Source organism: Eleutherodactylus coqui, chromosome 2 (assembly GCF_035609145.1).
Source record: "Eleutherodactylus coqui strain aEleCoq1 chromosome 2, aEleCoq1.hap1, whole genome shotgun sequence".
Taxonomy (NCBI): Eukaryota; Metazoa; Chordata; class Amphibia; order Anura; family Eleutherodactylidae; genus Eleutherodactylus; species Eleutherodactylus coqui.
In genome coordinates this window covers 160478197-160496665 of record NC_089838.1, presented here as the reverse complement: position 1 = coordinate 160496665, position 18469 = coordinate 160478197, and the positions used below count along the sequence as shown (strand labels likewise).

The 18469-nt window shown below is 47.1% G+C and overlaps 1 protein-coding gene across 1 annotated transcript in view; it reads left to right on the top strand.

Moving 5' to 3' along the window:
* Positions 1-1814: 1814 nt before the first annotated feature.
* The window catches only part of WASL (WASP like actin nucleation promoting factor), a 50438-nt gene continuing 33783 nt past the window's right edge, over positions 1815-18469 (top strand). The window contains exon 1 of the mRNA XM_066591856.1: positions 1815-2104. Coding sequence (XP_066447953.1) covers positions 1991-2104 — 114 coding nt within the window. The 5' untranslated portion in view covers positions 1815-1990. The remainder of the gene's footprint in view (positions 2105-18469) is intronic.

Sequence of the window (18469 nt, the reverse complement as noted above, 5' to 3'; positions counted from 1 at the left end):
AGTAGTGCTTTTCCGAGTACGCTCGCTCATCCCTAGTGAGAACGCATCCTGTCAATGGGGGCATGTTTTTTGGTGTTCACGCTATTGACCAATTTCCCTAAAAACTGCCCTGGAGAGCATACTACATAAAGTATAATCCTTGCTGTGTGCAGGATCCTCGCCTCCTTTAGGGCTCATGTCTATGACCGTGTTTTCACTACGTATTAAGTGCGTGATGCACGGACGCGTAAATATGCGCTGAATGAAGTCAATGAACTTTCACTGATCCATGCGCAGAGGTGTGTAGACACAGCGCAGAATTTTTGTAAAAAGTCACACTGCGCATGGCTGTGTGCTTCGTGGGCATGCACAGTACACCCGCAGCCGTACACGGTCTCTACAGCGTTGTACGCATACGCCCGTGGGCTTACGAATACTGATGCAAGGTACAGACCAGGCACACAAGTGTGAGGCCGCCATCCTCTGTACAGTTATCACGCTTTATAGTTGCACTATATGGCTGCATCATATTGTTAGCGCTGCCATAGAAGCCTCTAGCTGCACGTAGTGGAATATATTCACAGTCTTTCATGTTCCCGCAATCTCCTATCACAAACACAAAAGCCAACACTGTCAGCAGTTGGCCCATTTTAGCAACAAATGGCGCATCAATCTGTCTGCGGATGCTGATTGAACAATCGCGGTAGTTTTCCAATTGGAAGTCGGGAAGGAATTATTTTCTCTAAAATAGGGAAAATTGGCTTCTACCTCATTGGGTTTTTTTTTGCCTTCCTCTGGATCCACACTGGGGGGTAATAGGCTGAATTAGAGGGACATATATGTCTTTGTCAGCGTATTTGTGAACAAAAAACTGCAATACGCACAAAACAGAAGCGACTGATTCCAATGTGTTAGCGCACAGGCACGTATTGAACTCAATAAACTAATTGACCATGGCTGAGGGTGATTTCACACGGGTGAGAAAATTGCGCGATTTTTATGTAATGCAAGAGTCAGTAATCATGCAGATTATGAAACCAACGATTTACAATGGCTTCCTTCCCATCTGCAGTTTCAGTGATGCGATGCTGGGAGAACAAGGAGTCGCAGCGTGCGCGATCTTTCTGCGATGGCCTTTTTTTATCTCCCATGTATCCCTATGGGGGCTCCTTTTTATCGCATCACAATGCTACTAGTTTGCATTGCAATTTTAACATTAGAAAAGTCCTATTAACTTTTGCGATAAAAAATGGCGGCGGCGGTGCAGTGTTAGATTATTCTAAAAAAAAGCATCGCTGACGCTCAAAAATCCTGCAAACAAACATGCGATTTTGCCACGATTTTCTCGCAGCAAAATCGCGATCGCCCGCGTGAAACTAGCCGGAGAGCACGTGGGTGTTTTTTGCAATGCGCACAAAAAGTACAGTAAAAAAACAGAAAACACTTGCACGCACTAATATGCAATGCCCAATCTGCAAATACACAGCTGCTGTGAATGCGGCCGTGCAGCCTGTGTACTGCGGGGAGTTGTTGACACTCTGGGAGCAGCGCTGAAGCAATGACGTGTGCGGACCGCAGACCCAACCAGTTCAGCGACCCTGACTCTACACACTGGGCACACACCCACACTGTGCTTCAGGAGTGCCAGGCTCAGGTGACTACGGAACCTTGACAGACCAAAAACCTTTCAGTGCAATGCAGCTTCGCGTTTGCGTGACGTAGGGTGAATATACGATAGCGCAGTGAGTGCTTATCTACTACCGCTGGGGGCAGCAGAGCGCGTTATCAGCGCCCTGCACGTTCCCGCACGTCCGCTCTTGTGAGCGAGCACGTCACACAAGCCCCGCCCCCCAAGCTGAGCGCCGGCCTGTTCAGCCAGCTAGGGAGGAAGCGGCAGCGGCGGACCCTCCCACAACACGACGACAGGCGCCCGGGACATGGAGCGGCCCTGACTCACCCTCACAGCACCGGGGTAGAGCGCCGTCCGCAGGCGGGACACTGACACGCAGACATGAGCAGCAACAACAACAACCGGCAGACCAAGCGGGTCACCAACTGCGGCTCCATCCTGCTGACCGCGCAGGAGAACGACACCCTGTACGGCTACCTGGGGAAGAAGTGTGTGGTGAGTGCGGGGCCCGGTACGGGGGGTGCGTGAGGACGGTACCGGCCGCCCCCGGGCAGGACACCTGCAGAGGGCGCCTCCTAGCGGGCCGGAGGGAGGACTGCTGTGTACCTGAACAGGTAGTGATAGGTGTGATGATAGGAGGCGACCACGTGATATCAGTCAGTGACAGGTACAGTACAGGCAGCTGTAAGTACACAGGTGACTGGACCCATGGCTGCCTGAACCTGGATGAGCATGGGCCCACAGCTGCCTGGACCTGAGCAGGTAGTGATGGGTGTGATGATAGGCGACGTCCGCGTGATATCAGTCAGTGACGGGTCAGGTACAGGCAGCTGTAAGTACACAGGTGACTGTGGGCCCATGACTATGTAGGCCCGCGGCTGCCTGGACCCGGGTGAGCGCGGGGCCCGCGGCTGCCTGGACCCGGGTGAGCGCGGGGCCCGCGGCTGCCTGGACCCGAGCAGATGGTGATAGGTGGCGACCATGTGATATGAGTTAGTGGCAGGTACGATACGTACAGCCTCCTGTAAGCGGGGGTCCGTGGCTGCTGGCTCTGGTTTCAGGTCCGGAGAGCGTCGCTGATGCCGACCATCTGAGCGTTGTGTCGCCGGTGTGTAGATGACGCCTGTAGGCTGCTGGGGGGACTCTGACTTCCCCGCAGCTTACAGCAGAGGGACATCACTGAGGGCCTCTAGTACAAGTAATGGCTGACTCGTGGAGACCAGCGATGACCGTTCCGTGCAGACGTGGCCCCCAACACTCAGGGCTCTCACACGTCAGTGCAGACGTGGCCCCCAACACTCAGGGCTCTCACACGTCAGTGCAGACGTGGCCCCCAATACTCAGGGCTCCCACACGTCAGTGCAGACGTGGCCCCCAACACTCAGGGCTCCCACACGTCAGTGCAGACGTGGCCCCCAACACTCAGGGCTCCCACACGTCAGTGCAGACGTGGCCCCCAACACTCAGGGCTCTCACACGTCAGTGCAGACGTGGCCCCCAACACTCAGGGCTCTCACACGTCAGTGCAGACGTGGCCCCCAACACTCAGGGCTCTCACACGTCAGTGCAGACGTGGCCCCCAACACTCAGGGCTCTCACACGTCAGTGCAGACGTGGCCCCCAACACTCAGGGCTCTCACACGTCAGTGCAGACGTGGCCCCCAACACTCAGGGCTCTCACACGTCAGTGCAGACGTGGCCCCCAACACTCAGGGCTCTCACACGTCAGTGCAGACGTGGCCCCCAATACTCAGGGCTCTCACACGTCAGTGCAGACGTGGCCCCCAATACTCAGGGCTCTCACACGTCAGTGCAGACGTGGCCCCCAATACTCAGGGCTCTCACACGTCAGTGCAGACGTGGCCCCCAATACTCAGGGCTCTCACACGTCAGTGCAGACGTGGCCCCCAACACTCAGGGCTCTCACACACTGGTGGTTTTTAACACGAATGTCAATGGGACTTTCTAATGATACAAACGCATTCCGAACGTTTGGTTTGTGATTTTTGTGTCTTGCGGTTTTATCATTAGAAAGTCCCATTGATAGTCGAAAAAATCTAACAAATTATCTGCACGTCTAAGACGACGACACCGTTCCAAAGTAAACGCCTGGTTCCAGCCTTGTAGCGATGAATTGCCCCTTAGTGAGGACTGCAGGGGGCGCTATGGATCTCCCACAACAGTGACTCTCCTTCCATCTGTCTCCAGGTTCCCCAGCCTGGGATTATAGGGTGAGGCGGAGAGAACTACCGGCCGCAGCGGGGATTGCACAAGATATAAAGCGCCTGCTACGTCCCCAGGCCTGATGTGAATCACTGATAGCGCTTGCATCACTGCCTGTAATGAGAGGCTTCACTGCTGGCAGCTCCTACATTAGTGCTCTGCTGTGGTCGGGCTTCCGCAGGGTGATTACACCCCATTTACACGGTATTTATCAGTATCGCTGGATAGTTCAGTGCGCCGTCAGCATGGAGGTCGGAGTGCCCCGGAGCGTTCTCCTTCACCGCCTCCATTCACTGTAAGCAGGCAGTCGTTCAGAAGTGGACGACTGCTGTTTACACTGAACGGCATGCCAAGAAATAGTTCGGTGTAAATGGACCTGTAGTGGGCGCTGCAAGCTATTTGATACTGCCGGGCACTGACAGAGCATCTGTTGCTGGTAATGGGGTTGAAAACCCTGCCTCCAGCAAGAGATTACTCTGACTGGCTGAGCCAGCGCTTAAGAACCAATCAGAGCTGGCACTCAATGAACCAATCACAGCCATTTAATGAATGGCTGTGATTGGTGCATCAAGCCCCAGCTCTAATTGGCTGAGCTGGCGCTCAAGAACCGATTGCTGCTGGCAGGCTTACAAGCAATAGATGCTCTGTTGGCGCTGACAAGTACACGGAGAGCAGTGGGCTGGACCCGGACGGTGCCTGCTAGGGGAGTATCGTTTTGCTGAAAACGCAGCCAAAACATCAGAAACGCATTACAACGCTGCTGAAACCACAGTGAATGCAGCGTTGAAAAACGCAGCGTTTCTGCGAACGCCTGTGTAAGGGAGGCCTGACTACCCACATAATGCATTGTAACGTGATTACAGTACTGTAAAGCAAGTCATCACAACACATCAGTCATGGTAAGGATTACTACCACTGTACATTCTACTCGGGGAAACTTGCTTTGGTACTCCAGTGGGGGCGTTGCTGTAATGTGCTCCTTACTAGTGAACACACGAGATGAGGCAAAGTTTCATGGGAAACTTACTAATCACATCTATTTGCACTGTTGACGTTTGCCTCCTGTGCTGGAGGTATAGATGATGGATGGAAGGCTTCAGTATACCCAGCGCTGTGCGGACGCTATACGTTTCTCTTACAGTTCCCACCGTTGATGTAGTAACAGTCTATCAAAATATTCCATTGTGGATTCCCCACAATTGTACCAGCTGCCGCTTCAGTGTTAACATTTTTATTTATTTTTTAATTAACAAATTGCGCAATCTTTAGCGTTTTTGTTCAGTTAAAAAAAAAACCTGAAGGTAAACTGGAAGCTTTCAGTTTGCTTTCAAATTTTAACTTTTATTTTGAAAACCCATTGAAGTCAATGGGATCAAAACCAGAAATGTTTGCTTCCGTTTTAAGTTTGTTTTTCCGCTCCCTAAGTGGAATTGTGATTGAGGCCCTAAACACTGATGGGAATGGGCCCTTATGATGCCCCAGCCCTGGTTCAGTGTGACTACATACTGACCGACTCCTTCATACACCTATATATCAGTCTGCTCAGCTCCTCCTGCTCTCCAACATGATGCCGGCAGCTTGGTCAGCGTGTGCGAGCCGACAGTTGTGGTAGGTCTTTATCATACGTCCAGTATAATAAAGTATGTTTACGGTGTCCTACACTTCTACGTCCGCAGTGGTTTCCATCCATTCATTAGCTTTGGTAATCCTGTGATTTCTGAATGGACCTAGAATTGCACTAGTAGAACCACAGGTGTTTTTGCTGGTGTTCCTGACGCAGTTGAGGTTCTATTTCACATTCAGTACCGCAGTGAATACATCCTAATGCTCGACAAATGTAGTGTAGATGTTAGAAGACACACAGGGACCTGGGTGACAACAGAACACAATAGCAAGATGATGATCTTTATTTGTATAGCGCCAACATATTCCGCAGTGCTTACATAGACAGGGGGATACAGAGGAACAAAAGTACACAAATTACAGAACCACGGTTACATAGTAATCAGTTGATGGAAACAATAGGGGTGCGGGTCCTGCTCCAACGAGCTTACATACTACGAATAGTGGGGTGATACAGAAGGTAAAGGGGCTGGAGATGTGCACGGCATGGGGAGGTGGAGAGTGAGGGGGGTGCTATAGACAGACAATGGTCAGACATTAAACAGTGTGACTGCAGGAGCGGTTTATTGCGGCTAGCAGGGATTGCAGTCAGTAGGTCAGGGAGCATGTTATCAGGTGGTGTACAGAGGAGTTTGAGGGTATGCGGTATGCCTTCCTGAAGAGGTGTGTTTTTAGAGCACGCCTGAAGTTCTGCGAGTCCTGGATTGCCCGGATAGCCTTTGGTAGTGCGTTCCAGAGGACTGGTGCTGCTCTGGAGAAGTCTTGGAGGCGGGAATGAGAAGTTCGAATTAAAGGGGCACTCAGTCTGGTTTTGTTAAGAGCGGAGAGCACGGGCTGGGTGATGGATTGAGATGAGGGAGGCACTGTAGGGCGGCGCTGCACTGTGGAGGGCTTTGTGGATGAAGGTAGTGAGTTTAAACTGAATTCTGTATTTGACGGGCAGCCAGTGCAGTGACCGGCACAGGGCAGAGGCGTCTGAGTAGCGACTGGACAGGAATATGAGCCTGGCTGCCGCATTCAGGATGGATTGGAGGGGGGAGAGTCTGATGCAGGGGAAGGACGATCAGCAACGAGTTGCAATAATCGAACGGAGAGTGGATGAGGGCAATAGTAAGCGTTTTAGCAAGTCCATGGTGAGAAAAGGACGGAGATGGAACTAATGTAGTATAAATGACTCTGAAGCAGCTCCTGCCCTTCTGATGTAATGTATATAAACTACTTTGTGGTTGCAGAGAATCCTGCTAATGGCCATTACCTGTGCTTAAGGCTGCCTGCGCACACACAGATATTTGCTGTGCAATCCGTGGCGGGCGTCTGCAGGCTGTCAGGAAGTTCCCCTGCAGCGGTCAAAATCTGCCCCATCAGCGTGGACTATGACTAGAAATGGTCTGCGCTGCCTTGGCCTGACGGTCTCTAGTGAGCGCAGCCGGATGAGGGGAGGGGCAACACTGCGGCTATTGATATTGGCTGTGGAAACGGCGCTAAGTTCTAGTCAGATTCCATACCAATGGTGTTGGTTATGAAAATGTTGCAGATTTTATTTTTTTTATTTTTTTTTTTTGCAGACGTAAAATGCAGTTTTGTGTTTTAGATCCCTTACCTTTATAGGGAGTCCTGGAATTGGAGTGCATACAGGAATACACACATTTATGTATCTGGAATCCATGGATTTCCATAGGGTAAGGTTGGCCTGTTGCAGATGGATCTATAGACGCACAAGCTGATGTATATCCCATTGATTCCTGTAAAACATTAGGGTTACCCCTCTTACAGGCTCCTTGACCATGTGAATTCCACGGCAAATTTTTCACATTTTTTTTGCTTTTTAACATAGATTGTACTGAAAGGCTTGTCCATACTACCCGATAGGAACCAGTTCAGCCACATACCGAAATGTGTCCTGGAGGCATTGGCTACAGTGCCTCCTCCGTCCAGTGAGCAGTCCAATATCTGCCATAATCACTTTCAGAATGCAGCAGGATTTACGCTTGTGTGAATGTAGCCTAAGGATATATTCACATGGGCACGTATTGTATTTTTTTTCAGTCCTGAAGAATTGGCCACTTTTTTTTCTTTTCCATGAGATTTGCATGCAATTTTTTTAGTTTGTTTTGTTTTTTTTCCCTTTTCTGTGCAACTTTCATCAGTTTGCATCCAAATGAATCTGTGATGACTCCATGGTAAAATCTGCATTTATTACTCTCTGAGGGCTCACGCCCACGACCGTGTTTTCACCGCGTATCACAGCCATGTGATACAAGGTGAGTGGAGTCATTGGACTTTCATTGGTCCATGCACACCTGTGTGGTGCGGGTTTGGAGGCAGGCATTCCACGTCCGATCTGCAGCAGGATGTCTGAGCTTCTACAAGGCGGCTCCTGTACAGATTCGTGTGTCTTGGGGATAACTGGCAGCAATCACCTGTGCAGTCCGACCCTGTAGCCATGCTCCGTTCATTCCTGGTCTGCTTCTCGCTATCCCTCCAGTCCCTGAGAAAGAATTAGGGTGTTAGTTGTGTCATTCACTGTAATAAGTCTAGTAAAATACTCCATTTCCAGATGTCCTATTGGAGAATGCAGCTGAAAGTGATTGCAAGTAGTGCCACTACAGAACAAGACTAGACTCGCATCTGCTTCTAACGTAAGCCACAACCCCGCTGAATGGTTGCATGAGCGGTGGCCTCCTACGGACCGCTGGACTGGTAGTGTGCTGCAGCAGGCTCTGATGAGATGTTCGCTGTGCGTACAGCGGTTTTTCCGTCACATAAGACAGACTGTGAACTAGGGTCTGTGAAGAGACCCTCGTAGTAACTAGTTGCTGGAGGATTCCCCAGCTGTAGTTGTCACTTCTGTGTTTGCCTACTTGTATCTCTGAACATTTTTGCTTCTTTGAGCCCAAGTCCAGCGGGAGGAGCCTTCCTCTAGTGCGGCCATACTGATGGCTGCAGTATAATCAGAGGGGATGTACTGGCCGGTCAGCATTTGCAACAGGAAATATTTGGTCTTGTTCTTCCTTAGGGAGAAGAGATTGGAATTTGAATGCCTTTGCAGCGTAGAATGTTTACACACAATGCCCAAGCTACTGACCCAGCAGAAGGGTTATGTGCAAACAGCCTCTCAGGTTATGTTCCTACTCAGCAGCTCTGCTTCCTGCTCGGACCGCTCGCTGCTGTCTTGGCTCTTTTTCTTCCAGCTCACTTGCAGCCAGAAGTTAGAGGGTTCATATTTACGCCATATCCACACGCTGAAAACAACGATGTTGATGTGGATTTCACCTCCTCCTGTGAAAATCCGCAGTATAAGGCCGCTCTCACACATGCGCTTTTTACCGTAATTACTCCAGCATTTTGGATTTCGTTCTAATCATGGTACAATGCTTCCATTGATTTCATCAGGGCCTCGCAGACCTGCGCTCAAACACGGCGGTTTCTAACACTGCGATTTTTCTTTTTTTTTTCTTTTCCCCGAGCGCTGTCTGCTGTATTTCTAACGCACCTCCTCACCCATCACAATGATGTGCAATAAAGGCGATGTCGAACACTGTGACACGCGTTGAAAAACACCGCTCAAAATCACAATAAAAGTGCCATTATTTCGAGCAGCATTTTCTGAACACGTGTTAGTGGCCTAAGGCCTAATTCCCACGGCCGGATTTCCACTGCGTAAAGCGCGGTGGAAATCTGCGGCGTTTCACTGCAGCTATTAGGTTCTATTGAACCTAATAGCTCAATGTACATGCTACGGAATTCCACAGCATGAAATTACCCGTGGCATGGCCTATTTGCTGCGGGAATACACGCGGACTGCTTCCATTGTAGTCAATGGAAACCGCCCGTCGTGCTATAGTTCGCTGTAGCACAGGCAGTGTCATGCGGGAGCTACACAGCGGATCCGGAGGTAAATATGGGGTCTGGGGTGGGCGCCGTGACGGACTCTGCTACGGTATTCCATGGGCATAAGGCCTGGTTTCTTACACAGCGCTGCTTCTTCAAAACAAAAATGCTGTGACTAGATGCATTTTTTGTGGTGGTTTCCTGGCCTTTTGAGGTTGTACATAATAACCAAAAACGACGACATGTTTTTGTTACCTTTCTTTTTTCCCATAGACCTCTCTACAGAACTTGAAAAGCACAAGGTATATGTTTGTGTGAACAGTCCATCGCTGGTTCCATTGTGGTTTGTCTTCTTTGCAAAAACCCTCAACATAGATGGAACAATGCTCTTTCATGTAGCTTATGTCCCTGTTGGCCTTTTCTTAAAGGGCCACTTTAGAAAAAACATTTTTGCATCCCTGGTTTCCCTCACCTGATTGCCTGTCACACTCTGGAGGTTTCATCTGTGAATTGCAGGCGCTTCCCTCAGTGTAATCCCTTGTCTGACTTTCCATGGTGCAACTCAGGCATTGAAAGGCATGCATTTTTGAAAATTTTTTTCCCCTTTACTTTTTTTCCCTTCACACTTGAGGATACTCATTTGTATATTTCGCAAGCGCAAGAAAAGTCGCAGCATGCTTTATTTTACTGTGAAATGCGTGCAGAAGACATACATTGTGCATGACTGCCTGTGAGCTTCCGCGGTCATCTGCAATACGGGTTAGTGCCGTGCGCACAGACGAATTTCGCTGCGGGCATGTGGAATCTGACCCAGTCGTGTGAGCCTGGTTCCCAAAAAACGTAAATAAAAAGGGATTAAAAGATGATTCCCAAAACGGTACTGATAAAAACTATAGCTCACCCTGCAATAAAAAAAAACAAGCCCTCACACTGCCCAATAGACACAAGTTTTTTTTAAAGAAAAAAATGTAATTTCCTTTTTAAAAATAAACATTAAAAAACTGTCCGACTGACCAATAGAACAAAATTCACATGTCACTTTTACTGCACTCTGAACCCCCCCCCCCCCCCAAAAAAATGGCACAATTGCATTTTCTTTCAATTTTCTCAATTAAACATTTTTAAGTTGTTTTTTTTTCTACACATTATGTGGTACGTGAAATGGTCCCATTTAAAAAATAAAGCTCGTCCTTCATAAACAAATGGCCATGTCAATGGAAAAATTAAAAAGGTATGGCTCTTGGAAGGTGGGGACAAAAAAGAAATAATGAAAAATCCCTGCTCCTGAAGGAGTTAATTACCTTCTATATTTAGCTCAACAGGTTACTGACCATAAGAATACCGTCAGGAGGGTGAGCTGTGATCTCCTCTCAAAACTGTGTGACTGGAAAAAACTGCGACCCCCCCCCCCCTCCCTCTAAGCAATTTCCATTTTGGGGTCCATGTAACAGTATTACACAGACTAAAGGCCCTTTTTAGACGGGGCGATTATTGCTCTGGTTGTTCAGGTTCCTGCGCAGTTTTGAATGATTGCCCTGTGTAAAAGCATGAACAAGTCTATAGGAGAGTTCCGTGCTCCACGAGATTTTCAGAGGGTGACGGCACAGCAGGCAGGCGAGTATCAAAAATACATGAGGGCATGAGCAGTTTCAGTCCGTGAAAGATACTGCTCATAATCACTACGTTTTGATCCTTGGTGCGTTTTTTTTTTTTGCACATGTATTTCATGTCTATTAAAGAGAAGAGAAAAAAAGACAAGGACTGGAGGATTTGTGCTGCCTTCTTGCATAAGTGGTCATTGTGGATTTTGCATGCTCCCATAGACTTGCATGGGTGATTTTTGGTCAAATGGGACATACTGTTTGGGGTTTTTTTTTGTTTTTTTTCTCACGCTCGTTAAAAAAAACAAACCATAGATTTGAATACCCCAGTGCAAGTCAATGCAGGTTCAACACTGCATATTACGCGGAGAAAATGTTCGTGTGAGTGAGCCCTTATACTGCTTATAGTTTAGTTGACGGGGAGTGCAGGGAGGTATTATTGTACTTTAGCGCCACCAGGAAGCTAGTGGTTTGACGGGGCTTGGATGCAGGAACGCTCCTCTCACACCCCTAGCTCCGATTGGCTACATTCGTCAAGCTGCTGGAAGGTCCTTTAGCAGCGTCTGGATACAGTCCCCCTTGCAGCAGCCGTCTGCCTCCACTCGGTCACTGCTATGTGCTACGACTTTGCTGTCAGCCCACTGTAGTCTCAGGAGTCATTTTCCAAATAGGAGGCCGGAGTGGGGATCTTCACCCCTCTGTCCCTGGAGGGGGCCGTGGAAGTCTCCTGTGCCTGCTCTTGTCGCATGTTTGGCTGGCCCCGGACCCCGCTGCTTTAACTGTCCGGTCCCGCAGTTCTGCCCTGTGCGCCTGTCGGGTGTGAAGAGACCCTGGACTCCCGTCCACAGTGATCATCTAAATGTGGCTGTTGGCACTCTCCAGGTGTGAGGTAGCGCAGGCAGAGGGCCAGTGGCAGGGGAGCTGCAAGTAGCTGGGACGGAGTTGAGCCACAGGGTCGCTGCCAGGACAGCTGCAAGTACCAGTGAGGAACAGAGGCCGAGGGCCGCTGCTAGGAGAGCTGCAAGTACCGGTCAGGGAACGGAGGCAGGGTTCCGCTGGCAGGGCAGATAGACTGTATACAGACGCTGGTAAAGGACCTTCCAGCACCTTGACGAATGCAGCCAATCAGAAGCTGGGGGTGTAACAGGGGCGTTCCTCCTGTCAAACCCCTAGCTTCCGGTGGCGTCAAGGTACAATAATACCGTGCAGGGAACTGTCACTCGCCGATTCCCTTTGTTCTTGTGGTGTCCCCAGGCAGAGTTGGCGCATGCCAGCACCTTGAATCTTTCGGCATACACACCATCCATAGAGATAAAGGGGAGATGTGCATGCAGAAAGTTAAGCTGCTAACATGTGCTGACTTTGTCGGTAGAGGCTTTGCAGACTAGTGTTTGACTGGTGTTTTTAGCGCCATATTTTTCTAGCACTCTACTCTATTTTCATGTTGTGCTTTTTTTTTTTTTTTTTTTTTACGCTTTTTAGCACACTTAATCACCCATCACAATGATGGGGTGCGTTAAAACTCTGCGGTTTCGACCCCATGCGTGAAAGCGGCCTCACACTTCTGACCATATCGCGGGTTCTCATGATGGTCACTTGTGGTTTGCTTTCATAGAGAGAATGAGCTTGCTTTAATTCTGCAGATCTTGCTGATACTTTGCAGCAGGTGTGTGAGCACATTGTGAAAGCCATTCTACAAGATGGGACCCCTGTCCGTTTTGGCACTGTTAATAGGGTAGGGATTACTGAACAGTGCACCACTTATTTTTTGCACTTGTTGGAATTGTTCTGAACTTTTCTTTTCGGCATTTGCTCGCAATGCGCTGGTGTGGACATTGTAAAGGTTAGAATGAATGAAGTGTTTATTTGAAGCATCCTCCTAAATTATCCCAACAGAACGCTTGGTATGCTCACTGTGGGCTTTGTGTAATGCAGTTGTGGAAGTGGGAAGAGCTGGTAGAGTATGTAAAGGCTTCCTACATATCACTGCTTCCCTGTGCTGTTGCTGTGCCTGTCTACCCTTTTAACTCCTTATTTCTAATTAGATCTAAGCAAAGTTATCAGAATGATGAATGCTGCTGCAAACACATAATCCAGTTATAATATAGCTGTTTAAAACAAAAATTAAATACTTTAAGAACAATGCATCATGTATGTAGAAACTTAAAAATGTGGTGGGTTTTGTTTTAAAGGCTATGCACACATTTAAACTTTATCACTGTTTTTAGAAATAAACCTTTTTTTTTTTTTTTGTAACTGGATTTCATTAAAAATTCCTAATAGTTTTTTTTTATTTCTATGCTTGCATTGTACAAGTCCCTTCCCCCTCCCCCTTCCCTGGGACACTGCAGACTGGAGAACTGAAATCATAGCAAAATTGTCAGAGTAAACAGACTGGCTCCTCCCCAAGCCTGCTCCCCTGTAGTGAACATTCACTGCCTTTCCACTCGGCTATTACAGAGGGATGTAGACTGCCAGAAGATGATGGTGATCAGGTGGACAGAGAGCAGAGAAAGCTACTATTGCAGAGACCTATAATTCACTCTGGGTGAATTTCCTGCTGTTAACAGCAGTGCGGGGAATAGACCAGCAGCTACTCAGAGGATGGAGAGATAGCTGTGTAGTAGTGAGTGGGTGTGGTTATGCTACACAGCCTCTGAAAGAGAGAAGGGGGAGCTGAGCTTGTGCAGGTTCTTGAGAGAGGGAGAGACCAGCTGATCACACCCTTGAGCCAGACTCTTGAATGTAGGAGAGCTTGCAAACCAAGTGTGAGACTTTCTAAATGCATGAGAAGAAAAACTCAATTAAAAACATTAGTGCACTTTTTTTTTCTCTGCAAACACTTGGTTAGATATGACTGTATAGATTTTTCATGCACAAAGGTTTTCATGGCCTTTAATATTGTAACTTTCTCGAGGCAGCCATATTGGAGACACTCTTCCTTCCTGTGTGGCCTCTTTAGATTGTTCAGCAGTGTTTGTCTGTGCTTTTTGAGCATCTGCAGCTTTTCTCTCCCAGAAACCATATAGCAGAGAAACTGCATGCATGTTTTTTTTTTGCTTTTGCCTTGGCAAGGTTTCCAGCAGTAACGTTGTAATAAAATTCTTTGCACTCTTAATCAAACTGCTAACGACCATTTGTCAGTAAGTTTGTATGTGAGTGCTTTTCATTCTCGGCCCCCCGCCCACCAAACCCCCTGTGAGGTCATCGCTCCACCCCCCTGATTGCGTCAATGAAGGTCCTAAAACGTATTTAAACCAGTCTAACCAACAGAAGAACAACAAAGTTAGGGCTCTTGAAAAGGGAAGGACAAAAACCAAAATGAGAATACAGCTAAGTCGTTCTTATCTCGGACCGAATTCGGTAGTTCTGACAGAGGACTCCGACCTACCACCACAGAGATCCAGTGAGCTAAACCACCTGTGGTCATGTCACTGCTGTGGGAGGAGCCAAGATGTGTTTCTCTTGTGTGGGAATCAAGATAAATGTAGTAGAGCTGTGTGCTATACAGAATTCACACAAGCATTTATTTGGTCAATGTCTACAACGGACCGGACTCTGATGGCACAAGAATTTGCTCCTCAGTCTCTTTTCACACTGACATACGGTCAGTGTGCAAGTGAAAAATTTTTGCATGCACAACTCTGGTCCTATTTGCGGATGAGGCTTGCCCATTAGCAGCCAAGGGCCTAAAAATGGCCTCCTTCCAGGTCTATGTACGGAAGCCTATTGGTCCCTGCCAAAGGCGTGGTTTAATAGGCCCTATAAAAAATATTGTGACTCTAGATAAACTGAAAATGTAATCCCCACCAAAGCTATAAATACAAAGACTGAATGGGTGAAAGGTAAAGGTTTAATAGGCTGCCTGTCCATGTAAAATGGACAGGCTTACTGCATTACAAAAGGACAGCAATCTATTATAGAAGCCATCAAAATGATGATGTTGAAGCGCCTCACAGAGACAAAAATTGAATACTTGCTGTATTATCTCTGTAGTTGCCAAATGAATGGTCTATAATGCACAGTGAATCCTGTAAAAGCTAAACAGAAATGTAAAATAGCGACTTGTTTAAATTTAACCCTTCTCATCAAAAGTTAGTTTTAGTTTTATGGTACATTGTATCTGTAAAAGAGAGATGTCTCAATCTGCAAAACATAAATTCTCATTCATCTGAAAGCTTAAAATAAATAATGGCTCTTTGAATGCTGTGGTGAAAAAAAATGCCCAATTGTTAGGACCCAGAATAGGCTGGTCACAAAGAGTCCTTCTAGACGAGCCGACTATCTTTTTGGATGAGCGAGTGACATCGCCAGCTTGTGCAGCCTGTTTAGACGGGCAGATACATTGTTGGCTTGTGTAAATGAGGAATAGATTAGAATTGTTCAGTCTGTCACATGTGCTTTATAAGCGAATGAGAAGCATGAAACGAGCGCTGTCTAAACTGAACGATAAGTGAACGAGTCAGTGATTATTTCTGTGCCTGCATAAAATGAGAAGTGAGTGATTATCATTGGCTCGCATTTAGACCAAACAATTATTCATTTTCGCTCGTTTTAAATCGTTCCTTCTAAAAGTGCCATAAGGCTCCTTTTACACAGGCAGATAATATGCCTGTGCTGATGAACGTTGACATGGGCATGGTCATTGCAGGTTGTTTTGACAGATGATCTGTCGAATGAGTGTTCGGTGCTTTTAGACATACGACTATTCAAACAAGTGAAAGTTAAACAAAACTAAACGTGAGATGAGCGAGCATACTCGTCCGAGCTTGATGCTCGTTCGAGTATTAGGGTGCTCGAGATGCTCGTTACTCGAGACGAGCACCACGCGGTACTTGTCTCGATTAAACGAGCACTGACCATTGAATTCAATGGAGCCGGCAATACAGCCGGCTCCATTGAAAGCAATGGGCTGCCGGCTAGCGCGGAATGAATTTTCGGGAAGGGCTTAATTAAAAATATAAGACCTTACCTGAAAATCATCCTAAAATGTGTAAACAGTAAAAAAAAAATATACTCACCTTGTCCTGGCAGAACGATGTGAGCCCATTGAATTCAATGGAGCCGGCAATACAGCCGGCTCCATTGAAAGCAATGGGCTGCCGGCGATCGCACAATAAATTTTCGGGAAGGGCTTAAATATATAAGCCCTTCCCTGCAATTCATCCAGAAATGTGTAAAAATAAAAAAAAATATACTCCCCTGGTCCCGGCAGACGGAGTTCAGCTGCGGCCAGCTGGCAGTTCTCCCGAACTGCTCTCTGTAGTATTCAGCAGCCGGGGATTTAAAATCCCCGCCTGCTGAATGAGCTGCCTCTGATTGGTCAGGCTGTGACCAAATCAGAGGCAGATCTCACTCACACCCATTCATGAATTCATGAATGAGTGAGTGTTGCCTCTGATTGGCTCAGCGCAGCTCTCAGCTGAATGACAGCAGTTCAGCACCACAGTGCAGGGGACAGCAGGAGAAGACGTGGCTGTGCCCCGGAAGCTGAAGGGAGGTGAGTATCTATTTTTTTTGTTTTTTAAATCCCTTTTAATTCATTTCCAGGGAATGGCGTATATGTAAAGCCCTTCCCTGAAAAAGAATTCAGGTGTGCCAGCGGACCATTGTCTTCAATGGAGTCGCCAGCAGCAGCTCCATTGAAGAGAGTGCCTGCATTTTTATTCTTTTTTACACTAAAATCTTTCTTTTTCAGGTAAGGGCTTATATTTTTAAGCCCTTCCCGAAAATTCATCCCGCGCTCGCCGGCAGCCCATTGCTTTCAATGGAGTCGGCTGTATTGCCGGCTCCATTGAATTCAATGGGCTAACATCGTTTTTCTCTACCACAGCTGTGGCAGAGGAGAACGATCGTTATGCTGACAGTGGGGGGGGGTCTCACTCTTGCCACTATTGTGGCTTAATAGTGAGACCTCGGAGCCCGAAATGCAGCCCTGCATGTTGCTCCTCGCCTGCCCTATCCATTTCTGTGTTTTTTACATGACTTTGGTGATTTGCTAAGATTTTCACAAATGAAAACCTTAGCGGAGCACCAGTCATCTACAAAAATGCTCGAGTCACCCATTGACTTCAATGGGGTTCGTTACTCGAAACGAACTCTCGAGCATCACTGAAAGTTCGACTCGAGTAACGAGCACCCGAGCATTTTGGTGCTCGCTCATCTCTAAACGTGAGTCGATCAATAACGAGAATCGTTCGCTTCTCACTCATCCATTTTATGCAAGCATAAAAATAATCGTAAGCTCGTTCAGGTGAATTTACATAATGAATAATTTTATTTTTTAGTTATCTCCCTGTATATATATATTGACTAGTATTACCTTGGTTAGTTATGCCTTTCTATCTGAAACTCCTGGCCTCTTTCCCCTCAGATTGTTATATGATCTCAATTCTGGCCAGCACCAATCTACTTGAGCTTTGTGTTCCCAAACTAGTCAGTATTTTATTCAGCATAACTCCTGTGTTATTACATGGAATATTCCATACAGGCACTTCTATCAGTTACTGATGATGATTTAAAGGCACCAGTCACACAGTTATAATAGAGGAGATCACACCTTATCCTCCTGACTGTATACTTATGGTCTATAGCTTATTTATGTCAGTGTAAGAGCTGTGTTTTTCTTGCAGCGGAGATGGTACAGCCTCTAACTGCTTATGTAATGTTGGGCTGATGCATCATGGAATTAATAGCACAGAATAGTGAAAGTAGAAATCTCTGCATCAAGGTGGTGCCTGATAAATATCAGACAGGAGGCTGTCCTGCATGGAAGTGACTGGAGACATAGGATACATAAGAGGCATCCAGAGTATGACAGACTATTAGGTCTGTAGAGTAGCCCTAGGAGGTTAAAAGTTTCCCTACAAATCAGTGGACTGCGCAGTGGGGTTTATAATTCATTGCATTGCATGGTGATTTTTATGACTAGCAGTCCTGGAATATACAAAGTGGGCCACAAAAATGAGCCCGGCACCGCACTGTTATGGAAGTCGTCCAAAAGAAAATCTGTGTTGCCCATAGCAACCAATCACAGCGCAGCTTTCATTTAAGCTCAGCAGTATAAGAAACGAAAGCTGAGCCGTGATTGGTTGCTATGGGCAACAAAAATTACAGTGAAGGTTGGTAAGTTTTCAATTTTTAATTCCACCAGTATTCATCGCCTGGTGCTGAAAAACGCTCAGGCAAAATGTCACTCGAATCGGATCAGAACTGTGGATTTGTATCCGACACAAATAAGCCCGTTGTGTTTACATATATGATCATCTGTGGGTTGTGTTGTAATGTAAACTGTGGTTAATAGCTACATACATATCCATAAGTACACACCTTACTTACTCTTAGCTGACTTTGGCTTTTGCTTTCTTAGTTTTAAGCCTTACATATAATGTGACCGTTTTCCAGCTTTATATGTCTTTGCTTCATAAAGGTTCTGTCCATTTTCGTAATAAGTGTCTGTCTGTACCTATGAGGTGAAAAGTAAAGCAACTTTGCCGTAGGTTGTAAGAGAGGTTTTCCACCAAAGCCATTCATCCCCTGTCCAGAGCCCGATTACCTCCTACCTGTCCCTTACGTTATACAT